The sequence below is a fragment of the Cheilinus undulatus genome, linkage group 6 (genome assembly GCF_018320785.1).
Source record: "Cheilinus undulatus linkage group 6, ASM1832078v1, whole genome shotgun sequence".
NCBI classification, from domain to species: Eukaryota; Metazoa; Chordata; class Actinopteri; order Labriformes; family Labridae; genus Cheilinus; species Cheilinus undulatus.
The window spans coordinates 33,201,996-33,222,708 of NC_054870.1; the positions used below are offsets into that span (position 1 = coordinate 33,201,996).

A 20,713-nucleotide genomic window follows, 5' to 3' on the forward strand; every position below is an offset into this window, starting at 1 on the left:
GCATTATTTACAAAGCAGAGTACACATGCTGAATGACGATCAGGCCTGAAGCCAGACAGATGGGGACATTCAGACAAAATAACACTGAAACACACTGCCACTCACTGATGGGTGATGTCAAGGGTCCAGCCCCTCCTACGGTGCTCGCCATGACCAGGTCAGCAATTTGTCTCAGGGCCAGGAGACCTGTTGGGGTGTTTCCCTTTGTCAGCTGGTCCTGAATAAGGCCTTCGAGCTCATCTTTAAACACCTGCCAATAAAAAGGGAGATTGTTTTTCATACAGGGTAAAATGGGGAGAGAAGATGAGAAGGAACACTATTGCAAAGCTTCATCAAGCTGACATTGCCTTTTTACCAACCTAATCTTAACCTCATTCCAGCACAGACTCAGGAAGTGTCAGGGAGCACAGCATGCTTTCAGACATTTTCTTATTACACTGGTACACAAATCACAAAAGGCCTCTAAAAACCTCTTTGTACGCCTGTGAAAAGAGGGTTCACTGGACACAGAAGGGACTGCATTAAGCCTGACTATCAATTTTTGCCTTCAAGAGTAGCCTGTGAATCTTGAAACAGCACTTTTTTTTCTGTGTGCTGAAGCTAAGCTCCAGCATTCTGCTTCATCCAACCACCGTTCCCATGGTGACAAGATGAGCTCCACTTGTTGGGCTGGTTATGCAATCACAGATGAGTGTGGGCTCGACTTATTTCCATGCACTTCATCGTCATTACATGTTAATTGCACATCCTTGTACTTGATTTTTCCAGACTGCACTGTCCTGCTTACAGCAATTTGCTTTACATTATACTAAGATTATTTTTTATTGGTGTTGAATAGAAGGGCAAGAACCATGAAAAATAGCTATTATCCATTTATTTTTGAAGCTACAAAAGATCTGAAAGTACAACAAATATTATTGCAAGTCCAGAGTATAAAAGCTAGGTAAAATGACCATTTAATACAATGCAGGACAAAGATAACATGAAAATATTAGAATATCCAGTGCCAAAAGTAATGAATATTGCACATTTTTGCAGAAAGTTGCTACTTATTGATACATCTTTCATTAAACAATGTTTAAAGTGCATTTTTTGGGTAGTTTTTAAATAATTATTCTATTTGAAATTCCACAAGATAGACATTTGTACAATGGCTGGTAAAATAACTTCCAGTACGATCCCTCTTAAATTTTTACATTAGTTTTTAACATATCTTTTAGGGGTCAACGGATAATGTTTTTTTCAGGGCTGATACCAATACCGATTGTCATTTATTGGCAGTTCATAAGATCAATAACAAATATGCATTTATTATGACATACAAAATGTACTTAATGTGTCAAAAGTAAAACTGCAAAATCATAAAATTAAGGAAAATACACATTTCTGCCCTGGATCTGTTAGCATAAAGTATGTCCCAAATATATTATTTGTTAATTCGTTGTGGATATCAGCCCAGCACCTATTAATTTTAGGACAGGCCCAAAAATTATGGTAATGTTTGGCTTCCCAGAAGCCACAGTTCCTCTAACAGCTGGAAAAGCCTGAATGATGATCATTCTGTAAAACTGTGGTAAAAATATCTTAGCAGACTCTTCCAGCCAAATGCTTTCCAAAAAGTGGAATTTTTTGTTTTTAGGTGAAACTCAGTTTTTATCCCAGATTTCTTCAGAGATGTGTAATATTTTCCCTTTCATTGTTTCATAGTTTTATGCAAGTGTTGTTTAATTTCACATTGTTTTCCACTCTTTAAATTGAGATCTTGATAACTTATTCTGTTGCCGTTCTAAAATGCTCTAGAATGCTAACAAACCCCCATGAAGCTCTGAAAGTTACTTGATTCAAAGCACTTTCTGTATGTGTCGATTTTAGCACCCCCTTTTGTCCTCCAAAATGCGCTTAGTATTTTTGACAAAAACTCACTGACTTGATAATTCACCAAAGATGTGGGGGAAAAAAAAGGCTGTTTCAGCAGCAAGAAGCTCTTGGCATCATATTGCTCCGACCCTCCGGCAGCAGTTTTAGAGCATTAAATATAACTGCATGGAAATAACAAGTCTTTTAGGTAATTATCTTTTTTGCTATTCTAGATTATAAAGAGACATCAGTATTATTTTCAGCCTGTTTCATAATCAGATTAAAACTCCCCAGAATGCTTTAAGTTTTGGTTTTTGACTACCTACTTATAATTTTAACATTGACTTTACAACTTATTCATTGGTACATTTATAGTGTAATAACCCCAGACCTGATTTTGTTAACATTGCACATTGAGGGAACGCCTATTTTGTAAACTTTACAGCAATTCCTTCCCCTTTTATTTATTTTAATCCCTCACACTGGATTATTATAATTTGTAAATTGAAAACTGACACTTTAATTTGTGTTTTTCCCCTTTTTTCTACATCATTTATTCTCTGGATTCTGGCTCCTCTGGGCAGGTAAAAAGTGTCCACAGAATTTATGTCAACAGATATAACAAAGATCTAGAATGTGGATTAATGTACCTAGAGGTATGTTTAATTATGTATAATTATATGTTCATATATCCATTCATTTTGCCTGTAAATGTAAGGACTGTACACTGTCAATGAACAGAAAATACTGAGAAACCCTTTTTGTATTTGTATTTCAATTATGCTGGAAAAAAAGGCCTTTTGTCCCTTTTCCATGAATTAAGACATTGCCAGCTACAGGATAAACCTATAATCACGTATATGACATACAGTAGAGTACATGAGATGACCTCCCCCACACAAATAAGAGGAAAAAGAAGAATGCATCACTCGTTTTAGTCTTGAGTGAAAATAAAGTATTCCTCTGCAGCTCTAAAAGCTCTTATTACTCATACAAAGTGAAAGCTTGTGTGTAGGAGTGCACTTATACAGAGCTGCGGGGTACATACCGGACTCTGCAGGATCTGGGTAACCCTCTTCTTCTGCTCCATCATGTTAAAGTCCTGCCTCAGGTCCGGGGACATGTTCCGGCTGCGGAGGTACTCAGGATCACTTTCGTCCACGCGGTCAAAGTAACGCTCCTTGGAGTCATTGCTGGACAGGGATAGGGTTAGGGAACCCGCTGCCTGTCTCACATCCACCAGACTCATTTTGTCACTGCACAGCCTCCCACTCACCCTGTGGAATCTGTAAAGAAAGGATAAAACATCACAGCTTAGTTTGCATTCGTGCTGTCAAGGCAACCAGTGTTGAATTAACAGAAAAGATAGTGCTGGGGTGCAGTGGTGACTCATGTAATTAGAGGGATGGAGTGAGGAGAACATTGTTATATGAGTGATGCTGCTGCACTGTTGATGTGCAAAGAGGATAAACTGCTGTGGCCAGTTTATTACAGAGGTAAATAAAGTTTAATAAAGCAGAAATCCCTGAGCTTACAGTCCCAACATCACTCATTCTCACCGACTTTTCTGACTCCTAGTGGGTACTAAAAGTTCACTCTTTTCTTTCTTCTCAACACAGGCGGAGGCCAACTCGTAAAAAAGTGTGACAAGAAAGCAGCAACAGCTCCTGCACAGCCAGGAGCCACAAAGCTTTGTCAACAGTAAACAAAGGTAGGCCCCATGCAAATGAGCTCATTTGAATAGCAGTTAGCACCTTTTAGTGTGTTACCTGAACGTGGGGGTGGAGGGGTGCAACAGGACATAGTCCTGGGGCAACTTTGCATTACATTACTTTACATACATTTAGCCAGGAAATGAGAATGTATCTCTATACAAAGAAAAAGCACAACTTTAAATTCTGTTCGAGCAAGAGCTTGTTTTCCAGAGCACTGATTGAAAGAATGGCATCGAGCTAGCCAACATCTTGAAACCATTTTTACGACGAATAAAAACGCGGGAGGGGGTTATATTAGCCGAAGCTACTCTATTTGAAGAGCCGACCAAACTCCATCCAACACAAAGACGAACACTGTCACTGTAAGTTTAAATTTACCTCAAAGAAAGTCTCCAGCTCGAGAATTATCTCCCCCAGACGATGATATGTCGAGTTTTCTCCGACAGGGGCTCCAAAAGTGTGGATAAAAAGTAACCCAGCCGGATGCTATTCTCGTTTTGAATACATTTTCTAAACTAGAGAAGAGCTCGCGGGGAGCAACTTGATGCTGCTACAGTATCCAGACGAAGCCCGCTGCGAGTAAGTAATGAGTTGAAGAAGAGTGAAGAGTGGCTGCATGGAGGAGGATGTGGGTGTGTTTGTGTGGGAAAAAGGAAAAGTGACCATGTGACTTCACTCATCCACCCACTAGGCCTTATATATGCAGCGGGACAAAGGAATGGCCACTCAGGACCAGCGCAGCTTTTTCAGGCTCTCTTTTACAGCCACACTACACTGTTCCCACACAAGCTTGTAGTTTAGCTCCCTCATGTCGATACCCCTGTGTTCCTAATATCCCAGAAGGAACTTGTTAGTGTTGCTACGGTTTTTGGTGAGGATTCTAAGCAGGGTTTGTGACTTTCCGCGATTAATCTTCTTCACGGTGTCTCCGTATGTGTGAGTCATTAACTCCTGCCACTTTGTGTCATAAATAACCGAGGCTCCTGTGTTCCCACAGCCTCTCTGTCAGTGGAGGTTTACATCAAAGCTATATGGCCCAGCCATACCAAAACAGAGCACTTCAAAGTCTGAACAAGTGCTTCCCTCTAAAAGTGAGTGCCTCCAACCGCAAAAGTTTTCCAAAATATAGGATGTTTGCACATGAAAGTAATGAAACACAGCTGCTCTTGCACTCAAGTCCGTGTTTCTTTTGACCATTGGATCTGTCTGAAACAAATCACGAAAAATGAACGAGTGGTTATCTATACAACAATCCACTCTGAAATAGAGGGGGGTTTTCTGTTATATGGTCTAAAATGGATTAGCTAAAGCTTGCACTTATTAATGGTATGAACTTGTTTTGGGAATGCACTAGAAGACAGACATGATGTCATTATCTTTTATATCCGCTTTATTGATGGGAATTTGAGCTCTTCAGAGTGATCTGGATCATTTGGCTCAGCTCAGTAAAACCTGCTCCTTTGGCTCCAAAACGGCTCCTCATCTGTTTTGACTTCATTTGACCTGCGAGCCTTAGCAATGTCATGACAAAAGATTGATATTTGTGCTGATATTTTACTCAAATTATGGTTAATTTCTTCAACTAATGATAATTTAATGTAATAGTTTATCGAACGATACTATTTCCCAAATACACCTTGCTGGTCAAATGAAACCTGCTCTATGGCTCGACTGTGTGACATCGCTGTTATAAAACATTAATCTTACACCATAAAGCAGGAGTCCTTAATGCGTGGTGTCAGACCTGCACACAGATGTGGCTGGGCCCCTGACAAACTCACATCATCATCATTTATTGATGATGTCACTGCATGTGTGTTGGATCAGTAGTATTGTTGCTAGCATCCTGACTAAAGGTCTTTGCACATTGGGTCCGTTATTTTTGGATGCGTTTTTTATGGATCTATAATCTGGGGAAAGAAAAAAAAAACAAAAACGCATAATATATAAAGGACCCAGTGTGCCAAATGCCTTAACAGTTGCTCTATTTTGAAGCTAAAAAATGCATGTATCAAACTGTTATTGGGTTCTGATGTTGAAATTATTGATTAAATTGTGCTACCATTTTTTTCTGCCATTTTTGCCTCTTTTTTCAAATTTTTGCCATTCTAAACCAATTTTGCTGCACTTTATCACCTTTTTCTGACAATTTTTGCCACTTTGAACCCATTTCACCACCACCTTTACCGCCCAATTCTGACATTTAAATCACTTTTTCTTTATGTTTCACCTATTTATGCTCCTTTCTACCAATTTTTTTTTTATCTGTTGGCCAATATTTGCCAGCATTAACCCCCTTTTTATCTATTTTAATTTTAACAAAATTTGCTCTTTGTTATGCCCATTATTGCAATTTCTAAACCCTTTTTATTATTTTTTTCCTGCCAATTTTTACCCCTTTCGGCCCTTTTTTTGCCACATTTAACCCATTTTGTTTCTGTTTTAGGAGAAGGGGTTTAAGTTATTAACTCACTGAGTGCCATTGACGTATATATATATATGTCATTTGAAAACCAACGCTTGAGTGCCAATGACATATAAATACGTCATTTGAAAACCAACACTTGAGTGCCATTGACGTATATATACGTCAAAGTGTTTTTTTCGGTGGCTGGCACAAGGGGGCGCTCTCACGCTCCCTGTGAGTAATTTTGGGGCTTTCTGGGATACGTAGTCAGATGTCTATGGTCGGAACATGGAAGAGATGGTAGATCAAAGCTACAGAGATAAGAGGTGGAGACCCTGGGGTCAAAGAGCAGAGCGATCGGAGGTAATCTAAGCTAAAAGTTCTAAAATAGACACTGGAAGAAACTTTAAATTTTTGCCTGAGAAATCGCTCACTCACTGAAAACGACACTGAACTTAACGACAGCGAATCCAGGGATCAGCGCAGCCATTCATCTGCCTATGCCGGCCAAGAGGCTAAAGAATGCCGCAAGGTCTCCCCCCGTACGTTGGAGGAAAAAGGCAGCCGCTCGCCAGCTGGATACATACAGCGACGACACTTCAGAGACGGACTTTTCTGACCCAGACTCTAAGGAATGGCTGCTGAATGAGCGGAGCAGATCTTGTTCTCCGTCCCAGAGCGATGGAGGTAAGTTAACGTTAGAAACCCACTGATTATTCAGCCAAATTTATCCAATGAAACCATCACTCATGCTTTCCTGCTCTGTGATTTCAGAAGCAGACTTGAGAGAAGAGCAAGCCCCATGCAGTTCTACAACACCGTCTGTTGACAGAAAAAGAGGTAAGAACAAAAAATATATATATTATAGATTATATATTATATATATAAAACATATTTTATATAATATTACTTCTATAATTTACAGGTAGTGCCAGGGGGCACACAAGCAGGAGAGGACGTGGGTGTATAGGGGATCCCGTGGAGGCCGTCCAGTTCCAGCGTGTGAATGACAGTGACTGGAAGCATTGTTGTTTATATTACAATAAAATAACATTTGTAATACAGTTTTTAGATGTCTTTTATGTCATTGAAGGCAAAATTATAACATTCAAATTACTGTTTTGCTTGACAGACTCTCTTTCACAAAAATGCATTTTTCTCAGCTTTCTAGAAAAAGATGATCTTCTCGGTGAAACTAGCCTCTATTCAACTTCCAATAAATCAAGAACAAACGTTTTTTCCATGATGAAATAGAGAGTTTCTTCTTTCATTTGAGCTATTTGATGTGTTCAGAGTCATAGTACAAAATATTCTGTGGGTCTTGAAAGATGACTCAAAATGGCCAAAAACGCTGGCACAAGCCACATTCCATTTAATAAAAGGGCTGGCACTCAATGAGTTAAGAAGGTTTTACACTGCAGCACAGTAGCAATAGCCCATGATTTTGCTGACCATGTGCCCCCACTTTGGCTCTCCCTTTTACCTCCACTTATGGGTGGTAGAGTGGTATGGAGAAATATCATACCTATTAATCAATCAAATCACTCACACTCAGAAAAAAAAGTTCTCAAACAGGATACCGATCTATCACTAGAGAGCCGGCACTTTGATCTGGCTCGTTCACTAATGACATATCACCCCTTCTTTACATATTGTCATATCAAGGCAGGAGCCTCACTTGGATTGCATTGTGCTAGCAGTCCTTATGTGCTGGGTAAAATGTCTTCAGGAACAATACTCTATGAGCAAATATTTACCCATCTGTCTGCAGGGGCTCAGGCTTGTCTGACAGTCTTATTTACATTATTAACGGGTACTCACAGGCCACAGCAAAATCAGCTTTCCAAGTACTGGGACAGATTGAGGTAGAGAGAGAAATCATACCAGAAAAGAAACCATCTATAACCTAATGTTATTTAATCATTTATGTAAGGTACATAAAGAAAACTTGCCTGATTTAGCTTTACTTCAAAAGAAGTCATGCACTGGTAGCTGCCTTATGCTAAACCTGATTTTACAGTCAACTGCTGGAACAACCTCGGAGTATAAGCATTCACTACAAACAAGGGGAGGTTCTCCACACAAATGCCAGACGGGGCTTTTACTTTGAAATTCACATTGGAAACCATGCTTTATTTACAGTGGCTGATATATTTTCTACTAATGCAGACATAGCAGTTAATCCTTGATGATAGAGCATGAAGACATTTAACTTGGTGGATTTATAACTCTCATAAGCAGCTGTCTTATACAGTTGATGCATTTTTTTAAGCTTTGGTACCTTTTGATACTATAGTTGATAAGGTTAACAGAGAAAGCATCTTTTGGAATCAGGGTATCAATAAGTTTAAAAAAATGTATAACTTTAGTGCCTAGTGTGGTACTTTAATGCATAGACTATAAAAGTAGTGTTTAAAATAATAGATTGTTAAAAACAATACATAAAAGTAGAAAATGCATCCACTGCATTTGTTTTCTTAAACTTTAGAGATGACCATTGAAGAGCATGGTGTAACACAGTGGTTCCCAAGCAAGAACAAACCCTAATATTCTTCTATAAGCTGTGCTTTTAAGAATTAGTTCAGATTTCGATGTAGTTTGATAAATAATATCACAGTGCAGAATGGAAAGTATGAGATGGGAGGTGAGTGTTCAGCAAACATTGTGAGTAAAGCACTTACATGATTGACTTAAAACTGACACAAAAGCTGACTTTATACAGGACTTATTCAATATTAGATCACTTAAAGACTTAAATTAATTGAATTGTATCAGTTTCAAAAGAAATGTCAGCATCCCTGAATGTGCTTGCTTAGCACTTCATTTGATAAAAACACATAAGTGCATCTAATGATTACACAGTGATGATAACGACCCTTAACAGAGGCTCACGTTAGGTGGTTCAGGAAAACACACTGCTCTTATTCAAGTGCATTAAATGGTTCTCTCACTGCAAACGAGGAGTAAAATCAAGATGAACACAAAATGCAACGCCGTGCAGATTTATCCTACTTAGAGAGCAGGGATCCCCCATCTCTTTTCCCGCCACATCTCAGCTCTTTTCTGCCTTGCTGGTCAGTCCCTCCAGAGAGGTTTGCAGCAGCAATATTGAGATACACACCATATTAAGTGAATACAACTGTGGAATTTTCTCAGTAGCCTGCCAGAGATATTACGCCTTTAATCACACACAATCAGACACACTCACACAAGTGTCTTGATTTGGGGAGCGAGTAAAAGAAAGATCAGATCACTGACTAATATAACAATTCCAGGACACAAAGTGGAGTCTGGGAGGCGGGGCACAAATGTAGACATATGGGGCTGATGTAATGAAAAGCAGAGCTTTCTCACTCTGGAGCAGCGTGACCCCCTCAAACCCTGAAACACTGCCTCCCTCTTTCTGGCAAAGTTCCCATCGAAACCACACACAGGCTGATCTGTCTGTGCGCGAAAGAAATACACACTCACCCACAGCATCCTCCCACCTGCCGGCAGGCCCCAGCTTTCTGGATTTGAACTTTTCAGTGAGGGCAGTCTATCTTGAAAGGATTGACCAAACGTCAGGTGTTATTAGTTCATGTTTCATTCATACAGATTGCTGCTGACAATATTTAAATCCACTGATAAAGTGCACTTTTGTCTCATCACTAAACCTCCAGATGGTCCACAATTAATTGATCATCTTCGTTAAAAGAAGGCCAATAGGGTATCAGTTAGGTCAGGCATGTGACGGAGCATATGCCGGTTTGGCACTTTACCATTTCAGCCTTGGTCATGTACTGCTCTGGCCTCCTCATGGCTATAGTCCAGGCCTGTGCCAGGCCCATGCCCAATCTCTCCCGGTATCTTCCCAGCTTACTGCTCCACAATCCAGCCCATCAGGTCCTGAACACCCAGTATGTGGTGAGCTGGATCAGGCGCGGAGAAGCAGGCCAGGTTTCTGTAGAATAACAGCTGCTGCTGTCATATCCGGCAGCAGACCCTACCCTGCCCCACTCTCTTGAGCACATCAGTATTAGACACAGTTTACCAACGATAGCGAAATGCACCAAAGACAAAGTGTCACAAACAAGTCCAACCGGCGCTTCTGGCCATCAGTCTACGTCCAGGCCTCACAAGGGTATAGTAAGACCTTGAGGACTAAAGACTCTGACTTTTGTAGACATTCTCAGATACTGTGACTGCCACACCGCTTTACCCTGCAAGCCAATCATCCCATGTGCAAGTCCAGTTGATCTCAGTCTCCCAGTTAGCAGATCAGTGGATCATGCTGCTAAGATAGGAGAACTGCTCCACAACTTCTGCGCTCTCGACATGAAATGGTAGTTTAAAGTAAACTAATAGTATGCTCATTTTCAGCATTTGCATCCATTTCCGTTTCACAGAGTGCCCCAGTCATCAGCTTTTAGCACTATGTAACTTTGACCACTGTCCTTTCACAAAAAATGCGGTTACAGCAGTAGTTCAAACTTTTCATGGTCTGTGTTTGGAAAGGGCAAGGCTTTTGAAAAAAAAAAAAAATCTCTGAGGCTGACAAACGCCCTGTTGGTCTGTGAGATTCATTACAGGCCAATCAGAGCAACAATACATATGACATAGTGGGCATGCACAACTTAAAACTACATAATGTGAGCTGGACAGGCAGTTACCAGCAGTGGAGCCACTAATGACTCAAACTCATGCCAAAGTTGGTTTGGAGAAGAGAAACATCTTTTCCACCAAGAAAGGTTTTCTCTGTATTTCTCTACCTGTCTTTTGATGAGAATAACTGCTAGCTCTGATTAAAACTGCCGCTATACCAACATCCAAACTAATTGCTTCACCAGAGGTAGCCGTTGTTTACCAGCTTGCAGTACAACTAAACCTTTTTTCAGAATGGGCTCAAATGTTTCAGACAGGCGCTTTGCAATGTGCATCTACCTGATGATGGACATGGAGTCTGGCTCAACCATTGGCTTTGCAAGGTTGTTGAAACAGGATGGTGATGAATGAAGCTAAGAGGTGGAAAAGTCGGACCATGACCAGCAAGAAACTGGACAAAAGGTAGCAATCTGAAGACAGTTTAGATATTCAAAGAGGTACCACTGATGAATATGGTGGGTTTTGCACATAGTATCCATTTTCAGTCGCCCACGATGGAAATTCTTACATAAAAAGCCATATTAACACAAGCAAACACAAACAATGAACACAGGCTTGAAGTAGCACTGTTGCAACATACTTCAGTGGGGCAAATGCCAGTGGTAATCAACATAATGGAACAAATTTGTTCTATTCATCATCAATGAAATTCTTGTATTTTTGTTTACTTGTGTTTTGATCTTCAAGGCATGATTCTTCATTTTCTCAGGCACTTTTTATAGCGATTAAATATGATGGAAAAATCTTTCTTTTTAAAAAAATAGGCAGTACTTTTAAAAAGGTCAGTGAACAGGCTTTGATGTTCAATCTGGTGGTCTAAACAGACGTCAGTATGAAAATAGAAGCTATCAAAGCCGCCATCCCACTAACAGAAATATTGTCAGTTTGTTGTGTTACGTTTAGAACCTGTGTTCAAATCAGCAGTGCCTTTTTGAGGCTGAACTTTGGTTGAACTCAAGCTAGCAGTCTGTCACTGTGGCAGGCAAACCGGGTTGCATTGAAAAGTGTGGATCCATTAAACCTGTAGTTATTGTTTATGTCCCTGCTTCTGCTTGGATTGAGGAGGCTGATAGTTACCCAAAAGCATTATCTGGATTCTCTGAGTAGAGAAAAGCTGAATGCCTGTTCTTTGACAGACACACAATAAAAGGCTGTTCAGTAATGAGGAGAGATAGAAGAGGCTGCAGACTCATAAGGTCTGCACTCTTTCTAACATTACAAAAGGAAGATAAAAAGCAGTTCATAGTTATATATTTTTTAAATTCAGTGCATTAATTATATGATAGAAAATAGCTAACTTTTTCACCCTTAATCACCCTTGTGTTGTACATTGCACTTTAGAACTGTACGGCTGGGAGACTTCTAAAAGCCAGATTAAAAACTAAAGAATGAATCTCTACTGCTCCTGATAGATTTACTCTCCTGTATCTCCTGTGTGTGTCTGTGATCCTAAAGTTCCCATAATGCAGCTTGATTTCTTCATGCCCATGTAATACTCTTTGTTCATCATGTTCAAAGGCAGTTGCTAAAGGGCACCTGACTAGAACTACAACTATAGACACACGGATGATGACACTCAATTCAGTCGACTGTGTCGTAATTAAATATAAAGGACTTTATCTATTTATTATTTATTATTACTTTTGATATATTGGGACATGTGCAATATTGCTTCCATTACCAAGAATATGTACAGTATTCCTTCCAACATCAGGCAACCTGTGCAACATTGTTTTCCATAACTGTTACATGGTCATTATTGTTTCCAGTATTGTAAGCATGTGCAACATAACTTATGATATTTGCACCACGCAGAATTCCTTTCATGTGCAGGATTCCTTTCTATCAGAGATGTGCAACATTACTTTCAATGTTAGAATTTGCAATAAAATCCAATTATTTTCAATCACGACCACAATCCTAAGCAGATCGCTCATGCAGTCAAATAATTTCCGTGGTGAAAACAGCTAATAAAATACTGATAGTTAAGTAGATGGGTGGTTCAGGATCATATGAACAGAGAAAGAAAAATAAAACTAAAGGAATGTAAAGATAATCTCTGGAAAGTGCTAATGTAAGTAAGAATCCTGGTCAAATATACCAAAGGATTACTTCAGAAATCTTAAAGATTGTTTAAGATATACTAAGTAAAAAGGGAAGTCACACTTAGAGCAGACTTTTTTGCGGAAATCATTTTTTTAACATGCAGTTTCTGTGCAGCTGTGTTGCTCTTTTTAATACTGTCTGTTATGGAGTTTTGTATCTACCATCTATCTTGATCTTTCAACCTATATTGACTGTTGGCAGACAGACTCAACAACACTCAAGTTGCTCTGCAGTCCTCTGCTTGATTCTTTTTGTCCTTACTGGTGTTTTCAGTCAGATTAATGACTCCTCAAGTTTGATTTACTCAGCAGCATTCTCCCCATTTTAATGCACGGTAATGATTTAATGAAAGAGCGCAGTGCATGAAAGTAGAACCAACACCTGCTGGTCTGGTCTGTGTTATATGTTCCAGTATGAAGTGTGCAGTGTACTGTTTGCATGTGGTGTAGGTATACAGTGCTGTGAAAAGTATTTGCCCCCTTTCTGATTCCTGAGGTTTTTGCATATTTATCACACTTAAATGTTTTGGATCATCAAACCGATTTTTTTATTTCACAAAGACAACCCAAGTAAATACAAAGTGCAGTGTCTGAATAATCATTTAATGTTTTAAAGGGGAAAAAATCCAAACCTATCTGGCCCTATGTGAAAAAGTAATTGCCCCCCTTTGTTAAATCATGAGTTAACTGTGATTAACCACAGTTCTTGGAAAGCTGAGTTCAATTTCACTGGCCACAGTCAGGCCTGATTACCGCCAGATTTGTTGAACTAAGAAATCACTTAAACAGAAGCTGTCAGACAAAGTGAAGTAGGCTACAAGATCTCAAAAAGAAACGCATCATGCCACGATCCAAAGAAATTCAAGAACAAATGAGAAACAAAGTGATTGAAATCTATGAGTCTGGAAAAGGTTTCTAAGCCATTTCCAAGGCTTTGGGACTCCAGCGAACCACATTCAGGGCCATTATCCACAAAAGGAGAAAACTGGGAACAGTGGTGAACCTTCCCAGGAGTGGTCGGCCAACCAAAATGACTCCAAGAGTGCAATGATGACTCATCCAGGAGGCCACAAAAGAACCCAGAATGACATCCAAAGAATTGCAGACCTCACTGGCCTCAGTTAAGGTTAGAGTTCATGACCTCAACCATAAGAAAGACTCTGGGCTAAAATGGCACCCAGAGGAGAGTTCCAAGGCCAAAACCACTGCTGACAAAAAAGAGCACAAAGGATCGTCTCACATTTGCCAAAAATATTCTTGATGATCCCCAAGACATTTTGAGAAGTATTCTGTGGACTGATGAGACAGAAGTTAAACTTTTTGGAAGGTGTGTTACACCTGCCATAAGAATAACGGCATTTAATAAAAAGAACATCATGCTAAGAGTCAAACATGGTGGTGGCAGTATGATGGTCTGGGGCTGCTTTGCTGCTTCAGGACCTGGGCAACTTGCTGTGATTGATGGAACAATGAATTCTGCGGTCTACTAGAAAATTCTAAAGGCCAATGCCCGGTCATCAGTTCATGCCCTCAAGCTCAAGCACTCTTGGGTTATGCAGCAGGACAACGACCCGAAACGTACCAGCAAGTCCTCCTATGAATAGCTCAAAATAAAGGTTTTGGGCTGGCCAAGTCTAAGTCTGGACCTAAATCCAACTGAGATGCTGTGGTGTGACCTTAAACGGGCATTTCATGCTGGAAAACCCTCCAATATGGCTGAGTTAAACAGTTCTGCGAAAAAGAGTCAGTCAAAATTACTCTGCATTGATGAGAAAAACTCATCACGAGTTATCACAAATGTTTGATTTCAGTTATTGCTGCCAAGGGTGGCACAACCAGTTATTAGGTTCAGGGGGCAATTACTTTTTCAAAAAGGGCCAGATGGGTTTGGATTATTTCCCCCCTTAAAAAATTTAATGATCATTAAGACACTGCATTTTGTATTTACTTGGGTTGTCTTTGTGAAATATAAAAATTGGTTTGATGATCCGAAACATTTAAGTGTGATAATAACAAGAAAAAAACCTCAGGAATCAGAAAGGGGGCAAATACTTTTTCACAGCACTGTATGTATGTGTAATCAACTGTGATTGATACCTATGGTCTCATGGGATATGTAACTATAGCAATGAGATCTACAGTCATTGGCTTAATGCAGTGGTTCCCAGACTTTTTCTGCTGGACCCCTTTTTTTTGTAGATGAAAATATTTTCAGCCCCCCTACCCCTTTACCACACACATCAACATGTGAAAATATGTAAATGTTAGACTGTCAGTCATGATTTTTGCAAACAAATTCCTTTCTCTTTTTTTTTGCATGTGGGCTACTGCAGCATGAAACCCAAACACTCCCTTAAACAGAGTTTTTCAAATCTGACTCTCAGAAGATGAACAATTCCATGAAAGTAGCAACTTAGTGATCATCTTTAAGATCATACTCCCAGTCCTGCAATTATTCCAGTGACTACCTTGAGTTTCTTTGGTGCTACAGATTGTCTTGAGTCTCAGGTGCAGCTGTTTGACTACCACTCTCAGTTCATTTTCACTGTCTATTATTCTTCTGAATTTTGGCTTGATTGAGGCAACAGCAGAAAAACCTATCGCACAAAGGTAGGATGCAGCAAAAGGAAGGAGTGTGGCCAGGATTCTTGTGCCTAGTGGTGCCACTCCAATCCAAAATGCAGACAGTGTCTGGGACTTGAACTGCAACAGCATTGTTGAATCTGAGGTGACTTCAATGACCTGCTCCTCCTTTGCAGTACTAAAGTTGGGGTTGTTTGGCCTAATGGCCTTGCATTGCAGCACCGTGCATGGCCCACTTTGGGAACCATTACCAAGATGGTTGCCTTGTTTTCAGATGAAGGCTTCTGTGTGAACTAGTCACATGGAGCTGTATAAACCTCTCATGAGAGAACTGCATCCTGCAGCCAAAGTTATATGCTGGAAACAGTCGACAGAGGTGTTCTGTTGTCATTTTGGAGCACACCACTTTCCTTGTTGAAAGTTGTTGTACTTTGAAATGTGTATGCTGGAGAATCAACTTTGAAACTATTTTAAGTTGGAAAACTTTAATGTTGTTGTTTTAAAAATGTTTACAACATGACAAAAATATATCTTTGCTTGTGAAATTTAACCTTTTGATACTTTAAATTTTATATTATTTCCAAAAATGTTTCTCTATCTAATCATGAATTGATGATAATGATCTGTATGCTATGCAGGTGCTAATTTGTCAGAAGTGTTTTTAGAGTCTGAATGATGTTTAATTGCTTTCCATGGCTTGTTTTTCCTGTCTTTCTTTGATTATTCGGGACTGTATTATTCTCCCTCCATTCATTACAATTTTAAGACCCAATAAATGATCATTTATTTCATTTAACCATTAAGTTAAAGATAGCAGCTTCTTTTTCAGCTGTAAATTCCTGTTTATATAAAAGATGCTGTTTCTTTCTTTATCCTCACCTATAGAGACTTCACCTTATAGCTGGCAGTGATGGTCTACATGTGCTCCTTCTGTTCAGGTACCAAAGATGCCACCTACACTGCAGAATAAGAAATAATACAGACTATATTGTATCCTTCTTTCACTTTCTTTTTCCTTCTGTGGCATGATGCAGAAACATCATTCTGCAGAGTAAATCTGCAGGATTTATTGGGAGCAGACAGTAAAGCTAACATACAGAGCAACAGATGCACAGTTTTATCATGATTCATCTGTCGGGGTTAAAAAAAACAACTTTGTCTCACATCTTATTCACCAATGAGGTTACCATGGTTACCAGTACTTGTCTCCCGTCTATGGCTGAATTAGATGAAGAGAGTACCGGATGACGTCCACTATTACAATCAAGGAGGTGTTTTCTGCAGCATGCACGATCAAGAAACAGAATGTGAACAGTTAATAGAGATACGATAATGAAAAGTTATCCCACAAGCAAAAACAACGGCAGTTCTTCTGCCTCTTTGACTGATTGTTCTTCTGTGTTATTAGAGCACAAGTTAAATGGTTGTTGTATTCCCTCATTAGCCAAAGCTATTCTGTGCTGATGACCCAGAAGATTGAAATGTTTCCCCCCCAACTACAAACATCTTTGAAGTTGTCCACATTGCCTTTCATAGCTTTGCCAGCCCACTCCTGATAGACTTTTATGATAATTATACTTCAGCAATTCCTTTTCTCATCAGCCTGACCTGACTTTTGACTATGAGTGCAAACTTAATGACACCAATTGTTTTGTTTTCATATGTGAATATTAAAAAAAGTTAATATTTCTCAATAGTTAATCAGTCATCATCCCAACACAGACACATTACCTGCCCTCAACTGCCCTGGACTATAAAGGGCATCTGTTCTCATTTTACACTCATTCAGAGTATTGACTGAGTCTAATGTTCTGGACCCTCTCAGACAATAATCATTGCCTTCCTCCATAGATCCTGGCATTTCAATTGTATATAGGAGTGAACATAATAAGTTTTGGTACTGTAGTGATTTATTTGACAGGGTCATACATAGTAAAACTTTGTGGCCTGCGATAGCTTTAAAGACAAACCCTGATCTTGCTTGTTTTCCTGCAGCTAATCTCTGCCCAGCCTCACTAGTAGTGATAGAAACCCAAACTCTTTTTAGAGTTCTAGATCATTTGGCTCAACTCAATAATAAGAGATGGCCTTTCCCAAACATGTCTTCTTTTGGAACTATTTGCATACACCTCCTTGGATTGTCTACCCTTTCACTTATTTTATAAATCAGTATTATGAGGTGTTTTTGACAATAAAATTGACTTAAAATACTCTTTAATAATAAAGTGAAAACAGACTTCTATCATCTGTAATGTAAAATGAATAATTGCATAAATATTCACCCCCTTCAAGTCAGTATTTAGTAGATGCACCTTTGGCTGCAATCACAGCTCTGAGTCTGTGTGGATAGGTCTCAATCAGGCTTTCACATCTGGACAATGCAATTTCACTCTATTCTTCTCTGTAAAACTGCTCAAGCTCTGTCAGGTTACACAGGGATCGGGCATGAACAGCCCTTTTCAAGTGAAGCCATAAATTCTCTGTTTGATTGAGGTCTGGGCTTTGACTCAGCCACTCCAGAACCTTCACCTTGTTGGGTAAACCATTTCTGTGTAGCTTTTGCTGTATGCTTTGGGTCATTGTCTTGCTGGGAAATAAATCTTCTCCCAAGCCATAGTTCTCTGTAGACTGAATACAATTCTCCTCCAGAATTTTACCCGCTACCTTTACAAGCCTTCCAGGGCCGGCTTCCAAGAAGCATCCCCACACCATGATGCTGTCACCACCGTGCTTCAATGTGGGGATGATGTATTTTTGGTGATGTGGAGTTATTGGTGTCCATTAAACATATGCTTCAGAGGCAGTAGAAGGCGTTATAAAGGTGAGATGGAATTAGCGGAGCCAGTGGGGGAGCACTGATGGGGATGCCAAATATTACGTAGTTGCAGAATCAGTATGAGTTACTATGGGCATAGTGACAGCCAGCTTCATTATGCTGCTGTCTCAGACATGCACAGTGAAAAAATACAGACTATGATCACAAACAACAAAAATGCAGGGCTATCAAAGTTATTTATAAGTCAAAGCTGGCAAAATGTCAGCAATTAGAGGTATTTCACCCGTACTTTGTATGTTTTGATTCTGCTGATATCAGATGGGTACTCAGTACTGGCCTGCTTATCAACAAGTCTAGGTATCTGAAATGTTACTGGGAAGGAAAAAATGTCAGAAATAGTCTATTTCCAAACAGAATCTGAGATTACTGAGCATACAGGGATGTCGCTGCATCTTCTTGACACCAAACAGGAGCTTCTCTGCAGTAGCTTTCCAGGAGTACTGTATCTTAAAACACAAATCTGCATGGAGCCAACCTCGCACACAAAGCTTTCAAATCAACCTTGCAACCTGGGGAAGGTTGGAGAGAGAAGGAGAGAACTCACTGCAGTTTTTTTTTACTCCTGCTACAAAACAATGCCATTGTTTTGATAACTTCACACAGAATAGATCACTCTGCGACTTGCTAAATTTGGTCCTGCTACCCTCCCACAGCAGGGTGGGTGGCAACATCAGAGCACACTTTGAACCTGAAACAATTTACATTGTTACAGTTGGATCAGTGCCTTTGCAGCATTTTGGGTGCATCGGCACACATACGAAACAACACAGCCACTCTGCAGCGTGGAGTGAAAAGAGACTGAAATTGTTTACCTAAGTGGAGGAGCTGGATGTAGTCCCTACTGTGGTTGTTTTTGGATGGCCTCCATGTTGGAGAACTAGTGGTCGACGTGTGGTTCACTCAAACTGAAGGCTGCGGTGATGGTTTGGCTAACTGATCCCTTGTATGTTGTCACTTTGTTACCAACACTTTTGTGAAATGAGGTGTTGATTTTCATTTTCATTCTGCTGAAAAACTGTAAACCACCAACCATCGTGCAAAAACCCAACATTTACTACTAATTGAAAACCATCCAAATTCAGAGCAATAACAGAATTGTATTTATTTAACAAGCAACTGATGAAATCATAAAACTTAATCTAACGTCACAGTCACAAATGAAAACCATGTTAAAATCGTAACTGGAACGCCAACAATCCATGGCTTGGGTAAAAAGGTTTGGGTCGAGACCTGCCTTTTCACTTTATGGCTGCCTATAACTCACATCAGCAGGCGCACATATTATGAAATCCTGTGCTTCCCCAGTCTAACATCTAAAGTCAACAAATGCTTGTTCAGGGTAATGTTTCTGCAGGGGGGACATTAATTGGAAGCAGCTGCTTGAAGCCTCTGCAGCTGAAGCCTAGAGCAGCAGTAGACAGGCTAGTTTAGCAATGATCTTCTTCAAAGTTGGACTAGAAAACACTACAAAAAGAGGATATAATGTCTGAAAGCATGATAATCATCTCAGGAGGCATGTCTTCCCACAATGAACAAAAATGTGCTTAGAAATTCCTTCCTTTTGAACCGTCAAGCACCATTGATCTGCTTTATTTTGTTGGAATAAACTCCTAAAGCTTTCAAGCACAACATTTACAAAATTGAAGTATTCCACATGATTCATTCTGTTTTATGTTTGCCTTAATGTTCATCTAAAAAGGTAAAAAAAAATAGAAGAATGCAACTCACAGTGTTGGTTTTGCACTTATCTTGCAGAAGAATTCTTCCAGTTCTACCTCAAACTCCCACGGTTCCACCAGTTGCTAGCTGTTTACATTATCACTTTGAAGAGGGTCATCTGGTTTCCCCCAGCAGAGAGGGGAACTGCTGCTCTGCCTCTGATCTCCTGAACTCCCTCGGCTCCTCTGTGACAGCGGCTGCCTATTCTCACAGGAAGGCGAGGAAACTTGTCAGAGGAGGTTCTGGAAGTCCAAGCTTTCAGATGGATCTGGACTGGGCTGAAAAAAATGGGAGGGTCGATCTTCCACCCACAACATATAAATATATACCCTTATATATCCTTCCCTTGCTTTAATCTTAGCCAGTTTCCTGAAATCACATTTGATTAGAAGCAGTTCAAACGAAAATACTTTTAAAGCTAATGCTGAATGTTTTATCACCGAAAAAAACAACTTGCAAATCTGAAAATCAGACCATGAAGGGAGGAACACTGCAGCAGACTCCTGCCAAGCATATTTTTTCTCTGCATATTGAGCGTGCTTCATGTTCTAAATTTTACAGTCGAGGAGGACATTGCACACAGTGAATGCTTGCCCGCTATCACCTCCTCCCACGTACTCACTCTTACAGTGAGCGAGTGGGATGTGCTGCTCTCCCTCAATAATGCACCACCTGAATACACCAGGCTTCTATAGAGCACATGCTTTAAGATGGAGACATCAGACCTACAAGGTAATAATTACATGCAATTATCAGCAAGTTACAATCTTGTTGAGTTTTGCTGCAAATGGACAATCATTATAAAAGATCTTAGAGTGTACTGTGGGGAGAGAGAAAGCTTGTGTGG

General features: G+C 39.9%; 1 protein-coding gene across 2 annotated transcripts in view; it reads right to left on the reverse strand.

Moving 5' to 3' along the window:
• The window catches only part of add3b (adducin 3 (gamma) b), a 44,541-nt gene extending 24,282 nt beyond the window's left edge, over positions 1-20,259 (reverse strand). The window contains exons 1-3 of one of the 2 annotated variants that reach the window (XM_041790035.1): positions 19,876-20,259; positions 2,906-3,143; positions 106-250 (exon numbers count right to left, since the gene is read on the reverse strand). In XM_041790035.1, coding sequence (XP_041645969.1) covers positions 106-250; positions 2,906-3,106 — 346 coding nt within the window. In that variant the 5' untranslated portion in view covers positions 3,107-3,143; positions 19,876-20,259. Of the gene's footprint in view, positions 1-105; positions 251-2,905; positions 3,144-3,950; positions 4,185-19,875 lie in introns of those variants that run through there. The other variant, XM_041790036.1, reaches the window with a different exon arrangement.
• Between the last annotated feature and the right edge of the window lie 454 nt (positions 20,260-20,713).